This window comes from Durio zibethinus, chromosome 19 (assembly GCF_047325235.1).
Source record: "Durio zibethinus cultivar Kanyao isolate XHJ-2024 chromosome 19, ASM4732523v1, whole genome shotgun sequence".
Taxonomy (NCBI): domain Eukaryota; kingdom Viridiplantae; phylum Streptophyta; class Magnoliopsida; order Malvales; family Malvaceae; genus Durio; species Durio zibethinus.
Window position 1 is genome coordinate 1,720,670 of NC_143180.1, and position 24,592 is coordinate 1,745,261.

Below are 24,592 nucleotides of genomic sequence, written 5' to 3' on the forward strand. Positions count from 1 at the left end.
TATGAAAATTATATTACAATTCGTTGAAAATATAAAATAATTATTTTTTTATTTTATTAAATTTATACATAATAATTATTAAAAATTAAAATTATATTATTTTTATATTTTATTTTTATATAATATTTAAAATTATTAGATACAGATTATAGAGATGATCTTGATTTTAACAATAATTATTGTCAAAATCTTGGCTTTGTTTATCTTGGCGTAGAGTTCAAAAAGGGTGGTCTCCCGATTGATTTATCTTGATTATGAAAGGCTTGGTCCAGTCAAGGCAATGCAGCTGGAAAGCTGAAAAAAAAGGTTAGTGGGAGGAAATTTAATGTGATTTTTTTTTTTTTTTTGACAAAAGAAACGTTTTGGTCAACTAGAAAAAGAAAGCTTTCCCACTGTCTTGATTATGATGGAGGATGAAGATTAGGGAAGGGATTTACTTTGACAAATTTGTCTCAAATTTTTAAAAGAAAATATAATTTGCTATCGTTTTCATAAATATCTTCACTTTCTACAGTTTTCTAAGAAGAGATAATCATAATACTCTCTATCTTCGACGCTAAACCTCTTCGGCTATCCTTATCCCGTAATCAAACAGATATAATTTTTAAAAAAAATTTTAAATCGTCTTATTTAAAATTTTTTTTTGTATACTTTTATATCGTAACATCATAATTAAAATTATCATATCACATCATAATTAAAGTTATCTAAATCTGCCTGATTTCCTCCACATTTTTGTATGTTCTGGAAGCTAATTATTGTAATATGATTTTGCTGGCTATAGCTAGTTTGGAATATTGTAAAGCATCTACAATGAATGGGAAAAGAACATTTCATAAGATCTTCGGAACCAAGAGACTGGATATGAATCCGTTACTACAACATGATTCCAAGGCATTAATCTTATAAAACAGAACAAGTAGAAATCTCAGATGCCGAATACCGTGCTGTTATACGTGGTAAGAATACTAGAAGATCAGGCTACAAGAGGCACAGGGCAAAACAGCTCTATCCTCAAAACATATAAGCTACATAAAATTTCCTATATTATACAGCTGGAGAAAAAAAAGATGAGTTGGAATAATTTCAACTGCTGATTGAGCCAAAAGAGTGGAAAATTTGAAATCGAAATGCAGTGGAATCTCCAGCATCACCAAAACCAAGCATTGCGGCTGTCAACGGCCTTCATAGAAGTCGGTACTAAGGGCATTCGCCCGAACTCGGCGACAAACTTGTTAATACATTCAGTTCTTCTTTCACTATGCCCTCCCAAGCTGCTGATGCCAGTTGAACCAATCTCAAATATTTTACCTACGATTAGAGCAACAGTATTTAATTGAATTGTTTTAACATTATAATGACGTAAAACATGCAAAGCTTGCTCGTAATGTAGTAAGCAACAACCAGGTTATCAAAAAAGCACTCTTAGGTGGACAAAGCAAGGAAATAATACACAAAATAATGATTTCAATTCAAACCAGTGTGCGATTAAAATTTCTTTCCAGAAATAACGAAGGACAGACTAGTCAGAGACCACTAAGGGTACATAGCAAGGCTGCCACACCATCATCTTCAAGCATCTGGAAGAGAGTACTCAAGAAAAGCATCCTTTTGAGAGATCAAACAAAAGGAACATAATTACTTGCATAAATCTTTAGCATTCATTTGCCAAAATGAGTTGAATTCATTTCTATACATAAATCTCACTCATAGAGCTTCTGTAGGTTTAGAAGTATAGTCTAAAAGACCAGAGTTCCTAATGGCAAACATCATCTTTATGGATTGCTACTTACTTGTCGTGTGTCTACTCTGTCACAGCATATGGATTGCTACTTGATGCCTGATGATTTGCTCTATGGAAGAACAATCCAAAACTGACTTCAATTTTTCACCTTTAGTCAATGTGGTGTTAACTTTCTTTCCATGTTTTAAAGTTTCTTTTTTATGCATGCTTCGAATCATTTTCGCATATGGAACATTAAGCTCACAGAAGAGAAAGAAAATTACAGTATATGATGAAGACTCCTTTAGATTTACCTTTAACCCATATAGGAGGAGCACCTGTAGCATTTGCAACAAGAAAAGACATTGCAATATCTTCACAATTCCTGGAGAATCAAGGCTAGGAGTTTGTATAAAAATAAACATTTAACATGCATAAAATGATGAAACCATTTAAAAGTCTGCGATATTAGTAAATAAAAAGGGACCTGTTCGTGGTTATGTATTCTTTAATTGATGCAGGCATCTCATCAGTGTAAAGTTTGAGATACTTTTTGTGGAGGAAGGCAGCCTTTGAGAGTATCATGCTGTAACTACCAGTCCACCAAACAGACCACCATCCACCATATATGTATTTATCCTTGCCTTTCTGCATATAGATATACATGAACAAATTAAGAACGTATTTTTGACTAATTTGGATATTTTGCTCGCCAGGAGGCTTGTGATCCTCAGATTTATGCCAACAAAGAAAAAGGGTTTCAAGTATAATCTATACTAGTGCCGGCATTCAATCAATTTGCTGATACCAAGTCAAAGTGTATAAACTTTATTAAGTCTATAAACCAAATAAAAGTTTCAAGCAATTCTAAGCTTCATTTATGATCTCATCCATAAGGCATAACAATATTAAAATACTGAGAAAGCTAAAGCTTTGTTTTGTTTGTAGATAATATAGTTTTTACTTTCTTTTATGTTAATGTGTAACCATCAGCAAGGCCATTAACACTGGAACTCTTATCAATCCATGCAGATGCAGAGAAATGGAAATAAACTGAAATGGAAACTTCAAGATCTAACACATTAATTCAGACAATTAGAAGTATGAGTGTAGACTTTTAGTCAATGCTTAAAGTATGATGTTAAGTTAAATGAATGTCTTCATCTAAAACAGAGAACAACAACAACTAACATGAAGCTTGGTGCCAGAAATAAGCATATTTCTAATCACATGTCTGAAGTCTGAAACTCTATGACCATAAAACTTACCAAAGGAAACTGATAACAAAAGGCTACAGCAATACTAATATCGAAATCAACTGCAATAAATTATTAAAACCAAGAATGCAAGATAGCTGCATACCTTTTGATCTAGCCAATGCATACGGGGAACATATCCCACCATTGTATCTGGGGCACTTTGCCAAACAGTGAAAGCAAATTCAACCGAAGAGCAAGGAAATATAACATCATCATCAATCGAAAAAATAGCATCCGTCTTCAAATCCTTAATTTCTTTAAATCTGTTGTTCAAGCTATCTTCCTTATTGATATCAAATATCAACTCAACTTGCTGACCCTTTCTAGAGTTCAACTGTAAAAGATAGTTAAGAAATCTTTTAAGAGAATCCGATGGAGGATCAGGCTCACTCCATACAATATGTATAGAATCAAGCCTAGGACATGTCGCATAGTGTGAAATCGACTTCCTCAACAGATCATATCTTTTCCAAGTATTCATTACAATTGCATATCTTCCCCTGTACAAAAAAGATTACACAACCCAGCAAAAAACATCACCTTTTTATCATCAAATTCGGAAAATTTGTCTACAAATGGCTCAAGTATATTTCAATTTTCTAGTCCAATATCAATCATTTCTCCATATTTTTAGTAACATTTTAAGCTCAAATTGATTGAGTTCAAGATCTTTTTTTTTTTTAATAAATATCTAAACAGAATAAACACTCAACAAAATTTAAAGCTTTAAATTCTAAATTTGAATTATCAATCACTTATCAATATTTTAGTAATATTTTCGTTGCCAAAAAAACAAACTTTTTAACGACGTTTCCTCTTTTCTACGTCCAAACTAGGAGATTAGTCAACAAAAATCGAAAGAAAATTCAATAATTTATCTGATCTAAACTTAAATAATTAAAATATATAGAAGATTAAAAGTTCAGAGAGATTGATTACGAAACGAACCGTGGTGAAGAAGAGAGATCGAGCGAAGCAACGTCACCGGTCCATCCCATCAACGAAGAAGAACCGTCGCGGTTTCGGTTAGCGACTGCGAGTAGAGTTAACGCGACGCAAGCGCAAAGAAGGATCTTGATCTTAACCCATCCAAGCGTCGCGAACCCAACTTGACGTAACTTGAAAACCGCTCGACGGTTAATCGGTAAACCGCCTCTCATCACCGTCTATCTTTTTCTCACTCTCTTCTTTTTGTTTTTGGACTGAGTCGGTCTGAACTCGGAGGTGTGACTCTGAATGGAGCCCGAGTCACGCAACGGAATTTTTCATCCGATTATTATTTATTTAGTATTTATATATTTTGGCTCCACACGATGTGGGGGACGTACGGTACTCGCCGGTGAAGAGGAGGGAAGCGGGGGAAATGATAGGGTGTGGTAAAGTGTCGGAGGTTAAGGAAGTTGAGTCCCGTAAAATGGATTTAAGGTGAAGACGTGGAGGGATACTATTTGTTTAAACTTGGCGTTGATGTGGTCTTGGTTTTTCATGTCCTTTGCAATGTTCGTACGATTGATTTTTTAGATTTCTCAGATCATAAAGGAGAGAGAAATGATTCAGTGATGTGCAACGTAGAAATAGGAAAGTTTTTTAAACCGTTCGATTTAATCGGACGATCAGTTATGGTCCTTGAGGTTAACTCCGAAACAGTTGTGATTTAGCCAGTGGGGCCTACCCAGTCGGCCAATACTTTGATTTTTTTGGTTTTTCTCTTTCTCTCCGTCGAATATTCAAAAGGTATGAAAATTCCTTTTTTTTATTCTTTTCTATTTTTTTATATTTTTTTACCAAAGTTTTCAAAGTTAGCAATTTATGGATTTTATTTTATTTGATATTTTCGTTTTCATGATTTTATTTTAATTTAGTCCAATTTTAAATGATAATTTCAGTAAAATTGAAATTTCATTCCCACCGATTAAATTTTCATTCCTCAAATTTCCTTAAATCTTAGCCTACTATATAAAAAGAATAAAGAAAGTGCCCATTTCCTTTCACATCTATATAATTTGTTGAAAACAGTTCCCTGGGTTTGGTAAATGACATCTGACCATTTATGATTGGTTAATTTTATTTATTTTATTTAATATTTATTTTGAGAGTTTTTTTTTTTACTTATTTAATTGTTTAATAACTCTTTAATTATATAACATAAAAAATTAACTGTTCATATTTGGTTTTGAAGGCTAAAACAGTGAAATACAAGTTTCATATTAAGTTACTTTTTTTCTTTTATTGACATAAAGAGCGTGCCTTTTCATGCTGCTTTTTCATACTTTTATTTTCTTAAAATACAGACTATTTGTTTAATATTGTAATGATTTAATTTCTAATCACAAAAATTAAAATTTTAACATTACATCAATTTTCTTATAAAAATTTTATTTTGGTTATAAATTTTTATAAAAAAATTATAGTTAATTGAAATCATGTAAGAAAGTTGGGCTCATCTTTGATGTTGATGGCAAGCAACCCACCAACGAAAATAATGATGCAAATAAGGGGATGCCAAGAATATTGACAATGTATGGAATTTTGGGTGTAACCATTGAAAAAATTGAAATCAGAATCAAATAAACAAAAAAATAAATTCATTTTAATCCAAATGATAAGGAGTTTGATTTTTTTTAAATAAGATCTCGATTTTAAGTATTATGAATAAAAAAATAAATTTGAGATAACTTATTTTTTTTTATAAAGTTTAAATCGATTCAATTTCGGATTAATCGATATCCAAAATAACTATAAATCCCAGACAAAAAAAAAAAAACAAATTCATTTTTCAATGTAAGATACAAGAAAGAGAAGAATTCAAGTTTTTACACCTGGAAGAGAGTTACTTGCTTTGGAGGAATTAAGCTGCTGTTTGAAAGAGACAATTTTGTGGATTTTTTTGAGGATGAAGCTTTTGTTCTTACCTTAAGGCTTGAACTAAGTTGTTTTTGACCCATTAGAAGATGTGGGTTTAAAATCCTATGCCCAAATCAAATTTGGGCTTCTATCATATGAGATAAAACTCCTCATCTTCTGCTTGAATTCATATTCCTATAATAATCTTGTAATTAACTAATCAGAATATAAAAATTTATCACTTATAAACATGGATTCTGTATAAATTTTACTAAAATTTATATAATTTTAAATTATAATTAATTATAGTACTGTAGATTATATATTTTATATAGGGAGAGTCGAGTGATTAAAAACTTAAAATTTCATTGAAAAGATTTAAGTTCAAATTAGGATTTAGTCAATTTATGAAACGGAAATGATTAAGCCTTAGTTTAGATTCTACCGCAAGTGCAGTGTGGCAGTTTAGATTTTATCGCAAGTGTAGTATGGTATGATTGAATTTATCGTATTATCAATTGAATTCACGTATTAATTTCAATGAAATTCAATAGAATAAATTTATCATTAAATTTTTTTTAATAATAATTATAATAATTTTTTTTATCACAATTATATTAATTATTATTATTTTTAATTTTATTGTCCATCTAAATGAAACCTAATTCACATTGTTTAATTCAAAACTCTCAAATATAATATATATATATATATATATATTATCCCAATTTTAATTACACCAGGCAACTCAAATTTATCTATATTTAGTTTTGCTAGCAATTGAAGTAATGATAGTTTGAATTTTCAACTGACAAACTACAACAACGGCTAACAGTTAAATTGTTCAATGAAATTCAATGACCACCTAGTTTGCGGGTACTCTGTTTCTCGGGATTCTGGATTTCTTATAAATTTCAGTATCAGAGACAAAGAATATTAAAGGATTTAAAAAAGGTGTTATTTCCAAATCTTAACTTCTTTTAATCCTCAAATTTTTATATAATAAGGCCCAAATTTAATTATCTCTATGAAAGAGGAAATGCATTCCATAAAGATTTAATTTTGACTGACCAAAAAAAAAAAAAGAATTTTGGCCTTTATGATTTATTCAGCTTTTTTTAGTTTCAAAAGCATGCTTGAAAATTTCATTAGGAAAAAGACTTTTACACCTACTAATTTCTAATTGTTTGTGCGGAAAATAATTGCCGTCTTAGGTCATCAGCAGCCATTTTGTGAGGCTATATGATTAGGCCAGACCAACAACATAAGCTGTGGCCTTAATTCAACAGGCGGTTGGGTTGGATAATCTTATCCTAATTTTAAATAATATTTGTAAAAGCGACCAATAATATTTTTTAATTACATTTGGGAATTGGTTTTTGTGGTTGATTTCCATTATATGTTTTTTTTTTTTGGAAATGGTAGCACTTTAGTTAGTAGATTAACATAAATTATATATGTTCTCAATTGAATTGTATACATCATCTATAGCCGGTGGTCTATTAATAATATATAAATCCATCCTTTAATGAATCTATTAGTATGGGTCCTAGCCATGATAAGATATTAAAAAAGAAAAATTAATCATCTTAATTTGTGATTATTGGCCAATTTTAATCAAGAGAAAGCAAAGGGATCAAAATATTTACTAAAATTCATTTTTTTATTTTAAAAAGATATTTGAATCTTCTATTTGAAAAATTAAAAAATTGAAAAATATATATTATTATTGAACCAAATGTTTGATTTTAAATTTTTTTATTCAAATATTTAAAAGATCATATATTAATTATTGAAACAAATGATTGATTCGATGCATAAATTTAAATACGTAAATTCTATAATCACAAAAAGTTAAATTACATATTGTTGGTCTAATTAATAAGGATTGCTATCTTAATATAAATATTTTGATTTTGAATTCAATCGATAATATCTTAAATATATGATTTTTAATTATTATTTTTAAATTATTAAATATCACGTATTTTATTTTGATTTGAAAATTAAATAATTTATCTGAATTTTTCATTAAAAAAAATTGCAGATGAGATACCCTGAGCTTCAACTTCAAGCTGACCACAACTTTTTTGAGCTATCCTCATGTTCCGGGACCATGAAAATGCAAGGGAGTCCCCTCCTCAAGGGCCATGATTGTGCTGGAACGGTGGAATGTGTTTTCTTTATGACAACCCAAATGCTTGAACAAGAACTCCAAAAAAACATGCCCCACTGCTACAAGTTCTGAACCTGGAAAAATCACTCCATTGTTGAGCTTGAAACTTGCCAAGGGTGGGTCCAATTTGCATGTTAAAGACAAATTATTTCCAAAATATATGATCTGATGTCTCCAACCTAAAGCTTTTGCCAGCACAAAATGATAAAGCTGAATGATTCTGAATTGATTATATGTTATATTATATGTCATTGCAATCAAAGAAATTAATTAAATAAAAGAGATTAGATGACAAATTATTTAATATAATCAAATTCCATAATCCACCATTATCTTCCAAAAAGAAATTGCCTGAATGACAGTTCTTTTTGCATTTCTTTGCACTTTTAAGTGACAATCATTGGCTCATATAAAACCAATATCATATTGGAAAAAGATGAACAACAATATAATATTAGGTGGCTTGTTTCCAAAGGAATATACTACTTATTAAATTAAAAAGAAAAAAGAAAAGGTGTAACTAATCAAATGCTTTCTCTATTCGTGAAAATATCAGATAAATTTTATATGAAGTTTTTAAAGAAAAGTTTGTGAATGTTTTTTTTAAATTAATTTAATAAAAATTAAAAAATTTGATTGATAAATTAATAAAATTTAATATAAAAATTAATAATATATAAAAAATTATTAAAAATATTATTTATAAATTAAATTTGATAAATATTTATTCAATAATAAACATTTTATTAAAAATATTTATTTAAAAAATATATATTAAAATTTATTAAAAATTTTTAAAATTTATACACTTGATTTATGAAACAAAATTTTTTAATTTTAATTTTAATTTTTAATCGAGAATTTTAGGAATTAAAAAAAAAGGTGAGGCTGTAATGATGTTACTTTTTACCGATGTTTCAATTGATCGATAGTAAACAAGCATACGTGTTACTACTGCACAGGCCGATGCCCTAGAATTTTGATTAGCCACGTTTCTATTACATGACCCACGAGCTTACATGGTGGTCAAGTTGTTCGGCTCACCCCAACAATCGTTTCTCCGGAACTTGCTCGAACAATAATGGAAACAGTGATTTGGGATCCTAATCTATCATTGTCAAGTTCTCGATTAATTGTCCTTGAACAGAAGTTTGACGTTTCTTTTCAACATTTTCAGCTGTCTTCCTGGCTTGTTTCCAGTAAGTTCTTACTATAATTGTGTAAATAATATGAATCGTAAGATTTTTACAATGAAATTTTACTATTTGTTATCAAGTTTCCTGAATATTTACAAAATTATCGTTAATTTCCACCACCATAATTGATTTAATTAATTAAAATTTATCTATATTGATGAAAATATTTTGAGTTTAAATTTTTTTAATGATTGTTTATTAAAATTTTCAGATAAGATATATATTATTTTAATTTAAAAAATTGAATAATTTATTTATTTTAAGAAAATTATTGTTAATTTCTCAATTAATTATTTTTTTATAAAATCATTATCATTAAAATTAAAATTTAATAAACCATTTACCAAAAGCAATTTTGTTTATTTGGGTGTCTCAAATACTTGGATAAAATTGAATTAAGAAATGAATTTAACAAAAGTTCACTTCCTCTCACTTAAAATGATAACATTTAGAATTAAATCAGATTTGATTAGATTTTTTACAATAATATATAATATTATAAATTTTTAAAATTTAATTTAAATTTAAATCAAATTTTTTTAAATTAATTTGATTCGAATTAAATTTTAACGATTCAATTCGATTCAATTCAATTTAATTCATCAATTTTTAAATTTCAAATTTTTTATTTTTTATATTATTTTAATAAAAATTTTAATATATTTAAATAAATGTATATATAAAATAATTGTTTTTATTTTATAAAAATTTAAAAAATATATAAATTAATAAAAATATAAATTAATTTATTTAAAATTTATTTAATTTTTATCATTTAATTCAAAATTAAATCTAAATTTAATATATATTCAACATCTAAATTTCATTTAAATCAATAAAAAAATTCAAATTAAACCAAACATTAAACTAATTTTTATTTTTTTCCAATTTTTTTCATCTTTTCTCCCAATCCTAGGCTTGAACCGACTTGAATTCAATCACGATTTTTATTCAATTTGGACTAAGCTTCAGCATTGAAAAACATAAAAGGCTATTAATCATTCACTCTCCCTTCAGTCTTCTCTGGACAATGTTGGCAATGGGCGGTGGCCGCCAGCTTACATATTTGTGGCCAAAATTAAGCCAACATAGCCACTCTGCAGCCAACCCATTGTCGTTTCTAGCAAAAACATTCCAATGGGTATTCATGTCATTTTCCATTAAACCCCAATGACAATGCCAGAAAATGATTGGTCGGTCATAATTTATTAATAACCCAAAAAATTAAATTCAATTAATTATTATAATAGCTTCAGCTTAACCCAACCTTTTTCTTATAGCCTATAAAAAACACCCTACCAAGCCCCAAGCACCCCACTAACCCAATCAAACACAGAGTTTTCAGTTTTCTTTCCTTCGTTTATAGGATTTTTTGTTTGCTGAGTCTGATAACGAGGAAAGAAGGGAAATGGAAGGCAAAGAAGAGGATGTTAGACTGGGAGCCAACAAGTTTTCAGAGAGGCAGCCAATAGGGACTGCAGCTCAGAGCCAAGATGATGGAAAGGACTACACTGAACCACCACCAGCACCACTTTTTGAGCCTAGTGAGTGGACCTCTTGGTCATTTTACAGGGCTGGGATTGCTGAGTTCATGGCTACTTTCCTTTTCTTGTATATCACAATTTTGACTGTTATGGGAGTTGTTAAGTCAAACACTAAGTGCACAACTGTTGGGATTCAAGGGATTGCTTGGGCCTTTGGTGGCATGATCTTTGCTCTTGTTTACTGCACTGCTGGAATTTCAGGTAGCTATATATATATGTGTACATATATATTTTTTCTTTTTTTTGATTGATTCCAAAGAAAATCAGAACAAGAAACAGTTTTTCCTTTTGGGTTCTTTCCAAAGAGAAAAACAGTTGGAAGAACGTGATAAAAAGTAAAAAATTCCCAAACTTAAATTCCCCAAACCTTCATATATATGCTTTCCAGGGTTTATCCTACAATCAGTACTAGTTTATATTTTACCAAAAAAAAGGTGGTATTACTTGAACTGATCATTGGGTTAATATTGATGAAATATTGGTGATGGTGGTGGATAGGTGGTCACATCAACCCTGCGGTGACATTTGGGCTGTTCCTGGCAAGAAAACTGTCCTTGACAAGGGCTATTTTCTACATGGTGATGCAGTGTTTGGGAGCCATATGCGGTGCTGGTGTGGTTAAGGGATTCATGGGGAAGAGAGAGTACGGTCGTTTGAATGGTGGAGCCAACTTTGTGGCTCATGGCTACACCAAGGGAGATGGCCTTGGTGCTGAGATTATTGGCACCTTTGTTCTTGTTTACACTGTATTCTCAGCCACTGATGCCAAGCGTAATGCCAGAGACTCTCACGTTCCAGTAAGCTCTCTTCCTCCATCACCTCCCCACAAATTATGTACATACAAATACACGTTCGCATCCGAGTATTGGATTCAGTAATTTACATATGATCGTACATGTTCACATGCGCTCTTTTGAACATTTGATTAAGTGATTCAGTAATTGATTTTTGCTCACGATTCAACATCAATCCCTTCAAAATTAATAAAATGAACCATTTATTTACTTGTTAGAATTGTAAGATGATGGTGAGTTTTGTTTTGCTAGATTTTGGCACCCTTGCCAATCGGGTTCGCGGTGTTCTTGGTGCACTTAGCCACCATCCCAATAACAGGAACCGGTATTAACCCAGCTCGTAGTCTTGGTGCCGCCATCATCTTCAACAAGGACAAGGGTTGGGATGACCACGTAAGCCTCTAAAATTTTCTCACCACTTTCACTATTATTTTTCCCCAACACTTCAGCTGACTGTGACTGATACTTATCTACTTGGTTTGGTTTGGTTTGGTTGCAGTGGATTTTCTGGGTGGGTCCATTCATTGGTGCAGCACTGGCAGCACTTTACCACCAAGTTGTGATCAGAGCCATTCCTTTCAAATCAAAGTGATCAGATCAACGGTCATGATTGTGATCTTAAGATAAACTTTGAAAAAGAAGAAAACCCCACCCACCGTTTCAGTTTGTTTCCAATTTTCTTTTGTTTGTATGCCTGTGTATTTATATGTAAGAAAATGTAAGATGCTTCAATGGGAGCCTTCTTTCCTTGTTTTTATATAAGCTAAAAAAGGGCGGTTGTTGAGGGCTACTGGGCCCATCTCAATGTTGGTGACTTGGCTGTGATTGTGAAATTTCTTTTCATAATAACAGCGACCATGCCTGCTCCATGGCTTGGATTCCAAATTACTATTATATTCACTCAGCCTGATTTGTCTCTTTCTTATATTATATTGCTTCTCTGAGGTTTGAAACTGATATGTATGACATCAATTGAGATAAGGAAGCATGTACTAGGACTATAAAAAATAGTCACTAATTTCTTTGACGTTTATCATCGTGTCATTAAAAGATGGGACAATTTTATGGTTTAAAATTTTAATAAAATTTATATATAAATTTAGTAAAAATTAAAAAATATATTTTATATTTAATTTATTGATATGAATTAATTTTTATATTTTATATTCGTTTAATATAAGATTTAAGTAAGACATTAGAAAAAGAAAGGGTTAAAACTGGATGGTTTGCAGCAGGTGCATTTTCTTCATAAAAATTAGATGAACAGGAAGTTGTAACTAATAAGGTAACAAACCAAAACAATTCATGAGCAGAGAGAATCATTTCCTTCCAGGATCAACCAGATAGCATATGCCAAAGTTTGGTTTTAGGTTCTTCTAGCACATTATTAGATGCTACCTAACCCAGTTTGTCCCAAGTCTCTACACTTTCCACTTTGCTTAGAGCAATTGTTTTCTTTGTATTTGTCTTAACAAGTCATTTTCAATATCAACAACCACTCAATACAATAAACTTTAGAGAAAGATACCAGGTCCCATGTCATAGCTCTGCCTAATCCAATATGTAGATGAGCTTAAATGACAATTCTCCTTAGCCAACTGATACTAATGTCATCAGCTTGATTCTTTTTTCCAATTAAATTGTTTTCCCAAATATTATAATATCTTGAATGACACATAATTCATAAACTTAGCTCAGGTTAGATTTCTTTTTTTATATTTTTGGATCAAAATTCTCATGTCAATAACTTTTTTATGTAGAGCTTATGTACAATGTAAGAGGAATGCATAAAATGGATGGTGTTTTAAGGGAAAACCTGGTCATGAAAATAACCAGGAGCAGTGGAGAACCTATAGCAAATCATGTAACAGTCTTAAATTTTTCTGGTACTAGGCATTTCAATTCACTGCTTTTGTCCACCATGCTCTAAATCACTGTTGACATCACTCTGAAAGTATTGGGGCCAGAAGAAATACCCAGATCAGCTATATTTAGAACTTGTTGGCAACCAGATTTTTCCGACAAGACAGATTGAACTGTCCTATAAACTATAATTGGCTGAGTTATGGCTGCCACTTTTTGCTGCATTTCAAGATTAGCCTGGTAAAAATCAACTAAAATAATTGACCAATAAAGAGAAAAAGAAAAGGCTAGATCGGATTAACACCGTATATGGCGATTTCTTAACATAGCTATTTTCTCCTTCTCCTTTGTTCATGAAGAGCATTTCCTTAGCTTCCATTGACAAATTTTTTTTCTCTAGTGGAATCTAAATGATTGGTATTTTTGGAATTGTTAGACCATATCTCTTTATTTGCTGACCTTCATCAGTCAGCCAATATATGGAGGAGAGAATAAGAGAACAAAATCATAATTCCTAAGAGTCTAAGACAATGTGAAAAGGGTTATTAAATCTGTAATCAATATGGTTATGTTTGCATGTTGCCTATTTCGGATATAGTGAAAAATTGGAAACCATGTTGGAGGAACATGGATTTAATTATCCTACAATTTGTTCTTCATTCCAACATCACGAACCGGCTCTCGAGATCATGATTTTTCAAGAATCAAAAACAAAGATTTATAGAAACTGAGAAAGATGTACAAAGCCAAAGACGTGTGAACTGTCGAACTGTTGATATAATATTCGACTCTTAATTTTAGTAGTTATGTTTGCCAGACATTTCTTCTTATTCCTAGGCAAAGTAATAATAGAACTATATATGTTTATCAGTTTGATTCCATTGCCGTATTATTTTCTTCAATATTTCCTGAATGATACATTGGCTGAGGTCAAATTTTTTTCTTTTTCAGTTCAAGAACAATACCAACTCCACTGGTTTCATTTCCTTGCTTGGAATCCTTAAGTACAAGAATATCTATGACCTTACCATATAACTTGTCCATCACCTCTTCTCCAGACTGGTGTGAAATCATGGGCTCTGTGAAGGCTCTGAGGTTTCTAGCTCTAGCTTCTGGTCTCGACCATGTACTTCCACGCTCCGCCACAATTGTGAAAGAACCTTTCTTGTCCACTATATCTTGAGCTTCTTCTTGGGAGGGAATGTAGTACGGTACATTGAATGAGTCTAATTTCTCTTCATTAATCACTCCCTGTTGATCAAGAAATTAAGAGAAAGGGATTCGAATTCACCCTTTGGACGGGAAATACACGCAACGACTATTGAATCAAATGCTCAGATGCATTGATTTTGAGCTTTAGCTAATATCATTTTTGATAAATTACTTGGACTCCGGAGTAAGCGTTGAACATCATCCTATATATATATATATATATATATATATTGTTAATTAGCAATCTAACCATTAAATGGATATAGAAAAGAAAAGGGAAAAAGTTGAAAATTTGGCATTTCACCTGTGAAACCAGGTAGGATATGGCCTCAGCTAAAATTTCCCAAGTGTAGCAGCTCTCTTTGAGTGTGGGATCTGCGGATTTCCTTCCATGAAATATCAAGACCATGCGGCCATCAGAAACCATCTCTGGAGATCGACCTTTCAAGAATAAAAGAAAGTCTTCTTGAAACTGAGAAAGGGATGCCTCTCTCACTCCAGGAGGGCTGGTTTTTGATATGTAAATCTTCCCCTTGTTTAGTGGTAACCCTCCTTCATTTGTCAATTTTGGTACCTTTAAATTCGTTTGAAGTAATCGATGTGAGTTTGACATGAATCATGGCAAAATTAGTACTACCTAAATAATGCAATTTCAATTTGCATCGAAGATATACACTCAAATATTTGTTTCAATGATTCGTGTACATATAACATTTCTTTGAAGATATACTTTTTGTTGTTATGATCATATTAATTAATTAAATTGAAATCAGTATTATAAGTAGGGCATTTTCAATATGCATTGAAGATCTCTTTCATGATATCTTTGACAAGTATATAGGATGTGCAATGAGTATTAATTTAAATTAAAAAGAATCAAAATATATATTCACCTTAGAGAGCCAGTTTACACCATATGAGGAATGAACAAGATGCATGGAATTCCTAGGGTAAAGCCTGCCATGAAAGGAACCAGGAGCACCCATAGCAAACCATGGAACATTCTTAAATTTCTCTTCAATCACAGTTAACCCTTTGAACAGTATGTTAACATCATTCCTCACCAAATCATTCAGGTAAAACTGGATTTCTGGGATTTCACATCCCAATTTACTGCAACTTTTCACCGTGCTCTCAATCTCCGTTGACATCACTGTAAAAGTTTTGAGATCAAATTAACCGTCCTTTTTAAAATATGGAGATGTAGTTGCCTGAAGACAGGAAGCACAATGAAATAAAGAAATTCAAGTTGCTTTTTCTCCCTTTTTGGCTAGTCATGAGTTGTCTCTCCCGAATCTCAATTTGGTGGCTTTATTGTCTCCCAGTTTGTGTTCCCACTCCCTTAAAAACAGGTTTATTTGGCTTTCCCCCAACCGTTTTATTGACTGACAAATGTACTGATCATTGGCTCTAGTATCTCTGTCAGTAGTTTCGATCACAACCCTCCAAGGAGGATCCAAAAAAATATGTGAACTCTGACTTTCACTTGCTTCAATCATCCTTTGTAAGTCATGAAAAAAATTATTAAGTTCTTACATCTGATAGATTCTGAATTGATTATATGTTATATTACATGTCATTGCAATCAAAGGAATTAATTAAACAAAAGAGATTAGATGACAGAAATTAATTAATATTATCAAATTCCATGAATCGACCACTATCTTCCAAAAAGAACTTTGCCTGGATGACAGTTTCTTTTTGCATTTTCTTTGCACTTTTAAGGGATAGTCATTGGCTCATATAAAACCAATATCATATTAGAAAAAGATGAACAACAATATAAATTAGGTGGTTTGTTTCTAAAGAAATATATTACTTATTATATTAAAGAAAAGGAGTAACTAACGGCATGCTTTCTCTATGGTTGAAAATGTGAAGCTCTAGAGTACTCGTATTTGAACTTAATCTACTTCACCTCTCCATTCCCTGGAATTTTTGTTAGCCACGTTTCTAGTAGCAGAGCCACCAGCTAAACATGGTGGTCAAGTTTTTCAAATCAGACAAAAAATTGGTCCTCCTCTTATGGAACTTCATGGAACAATAATGGAAATTGTGGTTTTAATCATTGTGAAGTTCTCAATTAGTTGTTCTTCGGACAGATGTTTAATGTTACTTTTTAACACATTTTCATTCGTCTTCTCCGATTGTTCGAACAAATTCTTACTTTTAATTCTGTAAATAATTATATGAATTATAAAATTTTTACAATGAAATTTTACTAATTATTGTCAAATTCCGCAATTATTTATAAAATTATTATCTAAGTTCTTAATTAATCGTTTTTTTAATTTAAATTTTGATTTATTAAAATTAAAAATTCATCGTATTATAGTTGATGAAAGTGAAAATTTGTCTATATGCATATCTGATTACTCAGAAAAACTGAATCATGTAAGAAATTAACATAAGAATAGCTCACTTAAACTACAGAGTAAGTGAGTGCATGTAACCTCATCCAAAGCAAGATGCTTGAACATACTTGAATTCTGTCACGATTTTTAGTCAAATTTGGCAGCCTCCTCGTTGTCGTTTCTGGCAAAAACATTCCAATGGTTATTCATATCATTTTGCATTAAACCCCGATGAAAAATGACAGAAAATGATTTGTCGGTCATAATTCATTAATAACCCAAAAATAAAATTCAATTAATTACTATACCCGCTTTTGCTTAACCCTACCACTTTCTCGTCAACTTATCCCGTAAAATACGGCAAAGACTTATAGCAAGTAGTTCAAGTGAAGGTTTTGATATTTTTTAGTAAAAATGATTAATTAAAAATTAAAATTAAAAATAAAAATTTTTATTACATAAAATTAAATGTATAAAATTTTAAAAAATTTTGTTATATATTTTTAAATAGATATATTTAATAAAAATATTGATATAATTTTTATTATTTAATAAAAATCGATCAAATTTAAATTATAAGTAATTTTTTTATTAAATTTTATTAATTTATTGATTTAAATTTTTTATTAAAATTTTTCTTACATCATTTTAAAGAAAGAATTCCATAATCTTCAATTAAAAAACTTCATGAAAGTTTTTGTCTGTTAAAAACACCCAACCAAGCCCCAAACACCCCACTAACCCAAACAAACACACAATTTTCAGTTTTCTTTCTTTGATTTATAGTTTTTTTTTTTTTTTTTTTTTGGTTTTCTGAGTCTGATAAAGAGAAGAGAAATGGAAGGCAAAGAAGAGGATGTTAGATTGGGAGCCAACAAGTTTTCAGAGACGCAGCCAATTATGACTGCAGCTCAGAGCCAAGATGATGGAAAGGACTACATTGAACCACCACCAGCACCACCTTTTTGGCGTAGTGAGTTGACCTCTTGGTCATTTTACCGGGCTGGGATTGCTGAGTTCGTGGCTACTTTCCTTTACTTGTATATCTCCATTTTGACTATTATGGTATTTGTCAAGGAAAACAATAGGTGCCAAACTGTTGGGATTCAGGGGATTGCTTGGGTCTTTGGTGGCATGATCTTTGCTCTTGTTTACTGCACTGCTGGAATTTCAGGTAACTATAAATATACATACATACATACATACATATATATATATTTTTTTTCTTTTCCTCGTTTGATTCTCAAGAAAATCAGAACAAGAAACAGTTTTTCCTTTTGGGTTATTTCCAAAGAGAAAAACAGTAGGAAGAAATTACTGATAAAAAGTAAAAGCTTTCCTGAACTTGAATTCCCCAACTCATCATATATATGCTTGCCAGGGTTTATCCTACAATCAGTACTAGTTTATGTTTACCTAAAAAAGTAATATTACTTGAACTGGACATTGGATTAATGTTGATGAATATTGGTGATGGTGGTGGATAGGTGGTCACATCAACCCTCCGGTGACATTTGGGCTGTTCTTGGCAAGGAAACTATCTGTGACAAGGGCTATTTTTTACATGGTGATGCAGTGTTTGGGAGCCATATGCGGTGCTGCTGTGGTTAAGGGATTCATGGGGAAACAGTTTGTTCGTTTGGGTGGTGGAATCAACTCTGTGTCTTATGGCTACACCACGGGAGAAGGCCTTGGTGCTGAGATTATTGGCACCTTTGTTCTTGTTTACACTGTCTTCTCAGCCACAGATGCCAAGCGTAATGCCAGAGACTCTTACGTCCCAGTAAGTTCTCTACCTCGATCACCTCCCAACAATTATCTACTTAGATATACATGTTCGCATCCGAGTATTGGATTCAGTAATTTACATATGATCGTACATGTTCACATGCGATCTTTTGAACATCTGATTCAGTACTTCTGTAATTGATGCATGATTTTTGCTCACGCTTCCATATCAATCCCTTCAAAATTTATCAAATGAATCATTGAATTATTTATTAGAATTGTAAGATGAAATTAGTAAATGGGGTGATTTTTGTGTTGCTAGATTTTGGCACCCTTGCCAATTGGGTTCGCAGTGTTCTTGGTGCACTTAGCCAACATCCCAATAACAGGAACCGGAATTAACCCAGCTCGAAGTCTTGCTACAGCCATCATCTACAACAATTACTGGGGCTGGGATGACCAAGTAAGCCTCCGAAATTTTCTCACCACTTTCACTATTATTTTTCCCCAACACTTTGGCTGACTGTGACTGATAATTATCTACTTTGGTTTGGTTTGGTTGCAGTGGATTTTCTTGGCTGGTCCATTCATTGGTGCAACATTGGCAGCACTTTACCATGAAGTTGTGATCAGACCCATTCCTTTCAAATCAACCTTAATTTCTAAATTATTCTTGTTAATATATAAACAGAGAGGGTAGAAATCAGATTAAGACCGTATAGTCTGAGCTCTTAATATAGCTATTTTCTCCATCCCTTCTGTTCATGTACAGCATTTCCTTCACCTCCATTGATAATTTTTCTCTGCCTTGGAATCTAAAGTGGGTCCTGTATTCTGGGAAATTTTCAAGGACTTTCAATTATTTTGCACGTAACTTTATTGTGTGGATGGATATAATCTATTATTAATATTCCATTTTTATCACCATCTCGCTTTATTTTACCACAGTTGTACAAAGAACAAGCAACTTATTTGGTGTCACTCTCGGTTAAAAGATTTTAAGGTTATAGATTTTTCATATTTAAATAGTAGGAATCTACTTCTATTACTAATAATTTTGCATTTTTTTTAAATTACAATTTTTAAAGGGATAGTCATTGGCTCATATAAACCAATATCATATTGGCAAAAGATGAACAACAATATAAATTAGGTGGCTTGTTTCTAAAGAATTATAGTACTTATTATTTTGAAGAAAAGGAGTAACTAACCACATGCTTTCTCTATACATGAAAATGTGAAGCTCTAAAGTACTCGTATTTGAATTTAATCTACTTCAACTCCTCATGCCCTGGAATTTTTGTTAGCCACGATTCTAGTAACATGGTGGTCAAGTTTTTCAAATCAGACGAAAACTTCGTCCTCCTCTTATGGAACTTGCTGGAACAATAATGGAAACTGGGTTTTAATCATTGTCAAGTTCTCAATTAGTTGTCCTTAGAACAGATGTTTGATGTTTCTTTTGAACATATTTTCATCCGTCTTCCCTGGTTGTTCGACTTGGAGCAAATTCTTATAATTCTGTAAAAAATTGTCTGAATTATAAAATTTTTACAATAAAATTCTACTGATTGTTGTCAAATTCAACGATTATTTATAGAATTATTATCTAAGTTCTTAATTAATTGTTCCTCTTTAATTTGAACTATGGTTATTAAAATTAAAAATTCTACCATATGCATGTCTGATTACTCAAAAAAACTCAATTATGTAAGAAATTAACATAAGAATAGCTCACTTAAACTACAGAATAAGCGAGTGCATATAATTTCCTCCAAATCAAGCTGACTTGAACCTACTTAATAAATTAAAAATTTTTGTTACATAAATTAAGTCTGTAAAATTTGAAAAAATTTTAATAAATTTTGTAATATACTTTTGAATAAATATATTTACTAAAAATATTGATAGAATTTTTATTGTTAAATAAGTATGGATTAAATTTAAATTATAAATAATTTTTTTATTATTATTTATCTTTACATTGAATTCTATCAATTTATTAGTTTAGATTTTTTATTAAAATTTTTATTAAATAATTTTATGAAATCAAATAACTCATTCGATAAAAAATTTAATGTTTAATTCAATATATAAATAAGCTCCAACATATAGATGAGCTTAAATGACATTTTTCCTTTGCCAAACTGATACTAATGTCATCAGTTTGATTCGTTTTTCCAATTAAATTGTTTTCCAAAATATTATACTATCTTGAATGACACATAATTCATAAACTTAGCTCAGGTCAGATTTCGTTTTTTATATTTTTTGATCTAAATAAGAGCCAATGTACACTGTAAGAGGAATGCACAAAATTGATGGTGTTTTGAGGGAAAACCTGGTCATGAAAATAACCAGGAGCACCATAGCAAAGCATGTAACATTCTTAAATTTTTCTGGTACAAGGCATTTCAGTTCACTGCATTTGTCCACCATGCTCTGAATCACTGTAAAAATATTGGGTCCAGAAGGAAAACTCAAATCAGCTACATTTAGAACTTGTTGGCAACAAGATTTTTCTGCTAAGACAGAGAACTGTCCTATAAACTATAATGATTTGAGTTATGGCTGTCACCTCTTGCTGCATTTCAAGATTAGCCTGGTTAAAATCAACCAAAATAATTGGCCAATAAAGAGAAAAAGAAAAGGCTAGACCAGATTAACACCGTATATCGCGATTTCTTAACATAGCTATATTCTCCTTCTCCTTTGTTCAAAGAGTGCATTTCCTTCACATTCATTGACAATTTTTTTTTCTCTAGTGGAATCTAAATGATTGGTATTTTTGGAATTGTTGGACCATATCTCTTTATTTGCTGATCTTCATCAATCAGCCGCTATATATAGGAGAGAATAAAAGAACAAATCATAGTTCCTAAAGGAGTCTAAGACAATATCATTCTAGCATTTTTGTTCTTCATTCCATACAAGAATCTGAAAAGGGTTATTAAATCTCCAATCAATATGATTATGTCTTCATATTGCCCATTTCTGATATAGTGCAAAATTGGAAACCATATTGGGGGAACATGGATTTAATCATCGTATAATTTGTTCTTCATTCCAACATCAGGTACCGGCTCTCGAGATCATGATTTATCAAGAATCAAAAACAAAGATTTCTAGAAATTGAGAAAGATGTGCAAAACCAACAGCCGTGCGTACTGTTGATATAGTATTCGATTCTTAGTATTAGTAGTTAAGTTTGCCAGAAATTTCTCCTTATTACTAGGCAAAGTAATAATAAAACTATATTATCAGTTTGATTACTTTACCATATTATTTTCTTCAATATTTACTGAAGATTACATTAGCTGATGTCAAATTTTTTTCTTTTTAAGTTCAAGAACAATACTAACTCCACTGCTTTCATTTCCCTGCTTGGAATCCTCAAGTACTAGAATATCTGTGACCTTACCATATAACTTGTCCATCACCTCTTCTCCAAATTGGTGTGAAATCATGGGCTCCGTGAAGGCTCTGAGGCTTCTAGCTCTAGCTTCTGGTCTCGACCATGTACTTCCACGATCCACCACAATTGTGTCTATAAACTCTATTGTGAAAGAACCTTCCTTGTCCACTATATCTTGAGCTTCTTCTTGGGAGGGAATGTAGTATGGTACATTGAAGGAGTCTAATTTCTCTTCATTAATCACTCCCTGATGGCCAAGAAATTAAGAGAAAGAGATTCGAATTCACCCTTTGGACGGGAAATACATGCAACTACTATTGAATCAAATGCTGAGATGCATTGATTTTGAACTTTAGCTAACAGCATTTTTGATAAATTACTCGGACTCAAGAGACAGTGTTGAACATCATCCTATATATATCTTGTTAATTAGTAACTTAACCATTAAATGAACATAGAAAAGAAAAGTAAAAAAGGTGTAAATTTGGCGTTTCACCTGTGAAACCAGGTAGGATATGGTCTCAGCTAAAATTTCCCAAGTGTAGCAGCTCTCTCTGAGTGTGGGATCTGCGGATTTCCTTCCATGAAATATCAAGACCATGCGGCCATCAGGAACCATTTCTGGAGATCGACATTTCAAGAATAAAAGAAAGTCTTCTTGAAACTGAGAAAGGTATGCCTCTCTCACTCCAGGTGGGCTGGTTTTTGATATGTAAATCTTCCCTTTGTTTAGTGGTAACCCTCCTTCATTTGTCAATTTTGGTACCTTTAAATTCGTTTGAAGTAATCAATGTGAGTTCGATATGAATCATGCCAAAATTTGTACCATAAAAATAATGCAATTTTAATTTATATCGAAGATATACATTCAAATATTTGCTTCAATGATTCGTGTACATATAACTGTTTTTCGAAAGTATACCTTTTGTTGTTATGATCAGATTAATTAATTAAATTGAAATCAGTACTATAGGTAGGGCATTTTCAATATGCATTGAAGATATCTTTCATGGTATCTTTTACAAGAATATAGGATGTGCCATGAGTATTAATTTAAATTTAAAAAGAATCAAAATATATATTCACCTTAGAGAGCCAATGTACACCATATAAGGAATGAACAAGATGCATGGAATTCCTAGGGAAAAGCCTGCCATGAAAGGAACCAGGAGCACCCATAGCAAACCATGGAACATTCTTAAATATCTCTTCAATCACAGTCAACCCTTTGAACAGTGTGTTAAAATCATTCCCCACCAAATCATTCAGGTAGAACTGGATTTCTGGGATTTCACGTCCCAATTCACTGCAACTTTTCACTGTGCTCTCAATCACCGTTGACATCACCGTAAAAGTGTTGGGGCCTGAAGAACATCCCAAATCAGCTACGTTGAGAACTTCAAGCGGTGGGTTTGAACAATTTTCTCTGAAGAAAGATTGAACTGCCCCAGAAACCATTGGCTGAGTTGCAGCTGCCACTTTTTGCTGAAATATTTAAAGACAATTCAATCAATTAACTTTGGTTAAATCAAGCTTAATTTCTAAATTATTCTTGTAAAAAAAACGATAATATATAATAAAAGAGATGGTAGAGATCAGATTAAGACCATATATCCTGAGCTCTTAACATAGCTATTTTCTCCATCCCCTTTGTTCATGAACAGGATTTCCTTCACCTCCATTGACAATTTTTCTCTGCTTTGGAATCTAAAGTGAGTGCTGTATTCTTGGAAATTTTCAACTAATTTAAGTTATTTTGTACCTAACTTTATCGTGTGGAATGCAATTTATTATTAATATTCTATTTCTGTCACCATCTGCCTTTCTTTTACTACAGTTGTACAGAGAACCTCGCTACTGAGGCCAACATGTGGAGAAAATTTTTCTAAGAACTAGCATCTTATCAATTTATTTGGTGTAACTTTCAGTTAAAGATTTTATGATATATATATTATATTTATATAGGAATTTACTTACATTAACGATAGTTTTATATATTTTTTAATTTTTACATCAAAATTAATTCTATAATTAATTTGAATCAAAATAATATTTTTAATCTTAATCATTTTAACTCAAAAATAAAACAAAAATTACGACAAACATTTATTATAAATGGATCATTTCTTATTATGTATATATATATATATGTATATATACACAATACAATGGGTGAAAAAATTTGCTTTGAAAGAAAAAAGAAATTAGTTATAGTGAGGTTTTTTAATGATGGATGGTTGTTTATATAAAAAAAAATTCGTAATTTATTTTTAAAAAATATATTATATAAAAATTTTAAAGACATAAATATTCTTCATTGAATATTTGATATTATTTATTTATTTATCAATTTCTAATTGAATTCATGTCACTTGCCTTCTCACACCAAACCGAATCAAGAATTTTGTTAAAAGTGAATTAAACTTGAGAAATTCAAATCAAGAGTACTGTCTATCACTTTTTAACTTTGTTATAACCGATATA

General features: G+C 31.3%; 5 protein-coding genes across 5 annotated transcripts; 2 read left to right on the forward strand and 3 right to left on the reverse strand.

Annotated features, from left to right (window-relative positions):
* Positions 1 to 814: 814 nt before the first annotated feature.
* On the reverse strand, positions 815 to 4,249 carry LOC111310141 (glycosylinositol phosphorylceramide mannosyl transferase 1-like). Its single transcript, XM_022909298.2, has 5 exons — positions 3,931 to 4,249; positions 3,086 to 3,482; positions 2,211 to 2,371; positions 2,038 to 2,108; positions 815 to 1,311 (listed from the first exon to the last, which is right to left on the reverse strand). The coding sequence occupies exons 1-5, from the start codon at positions 4,140 to 4,142 to the stop codon at positions 1,151 to 1,153; spliced, it is 1,002 nt and encodes a 333-aa protein (XP_022765033.1). The 5' UTR covers positions 4,143 to 4,249; the 3' UTR covers positions 815 to 1,150.
* A 6,265-nt stretch (positions 4,250 to 10,514) lies between these two features.
* On the forward strand, positions 10,515 to 12,440 carry LOC111310142 (putative aquaporin PIP-type 7a). Its single transcript, XM_022909299.2, has 4 exons — positions 10,515 to 10,943; positions 11,241 to 11,539; positions 11,789 to 11,929; positions 12,036 to 12,440. Exons 1-4 carry the CDS (start codon positions 10,607 to 10,609, stop codon positions 12,126 to 12,128), a joined length of 870 nt encoding a protein of 289 aa, XP_022765034.1. The 5' UTR covers positions 10,515 to 10,606; the 3' UTR covers positions 12,129 to 12,440.
* Positions 12,441 to 14,206: 1,766 nt separating this feature from the next.
* Positions 14,207 to 21,510, reverse strand: LOC111309483 (7-methylxanthine methyltransferase 1-like). Its single transcript, XM_089748178.1, has 4 exons — positions 21,311 to 21,510; positions 15,505 to 15,788; positions 14,916 to 15,185; positions 14,207 to 14,650 (listed from the first exon to the last, which is right to left on the reverse strand). Exons 1-4 carry the CDS (start codon positions 21,435 to 21,437, stop codon positions 14,330 to 14,332), a joined length of 1,002 nt encoding a protein of 333 aa, XP_089604304.1. The 5' UTR covers positions 21,438 to 21,510; the 3' UTR covers positions 14,207 to 14,329.
* On the forward strand, positions 17,622 to 19,617 carry LOC111310143 (aquaporin PIP1-2-like). Its single transcript, XM_022909301.2, has 4 exons — positions 17,622 to 18,139; positions 18,453 to 18,748; positions 19,016 to 19,156; positions 19,259 to 19,617. Exons 1-4 carry the CDS (start codon positions 17,803 to 17,805, stop codon positions 19,391 to 19,393), a joined length of 909 nt encoding a protein of 302 aa, XP_022765036.2. The 5' UTR covers positions 17,622 to 17,802; the 3' UTR covers positions 19,394 to 19,617.
* Positions 21,511 to 21,837: 327 nt separating the features above from the next.
* Positions 21,838 to 23,874, reverse strand: LOC111309747 (7-methylxanthine methyltransferase 1-like). Its single transcript, XM_022908753.2, has 4 exons — positions 23,716 to 23,874; positions 23,195 to 23,593; positions 22,605 to 22,874; positions 21,838 to 22,355 (listed from the first exon to the last, which is right to left on the reverse strand). Exons 1-4 carry the CDS (start codon positions 23,788 to 23,790, stop codon positions 22,017 to 22,019), a joined length of 1,083 nt encoding a protein of 360 aa, XP_022764488.2. The 5' UTR covers positions 23,791 to 23,874; the 3' UTR covers positions 21,838 to 22,016.
* Positions 23,875 to 24,592: the final 718 nt, after the last annotated feature.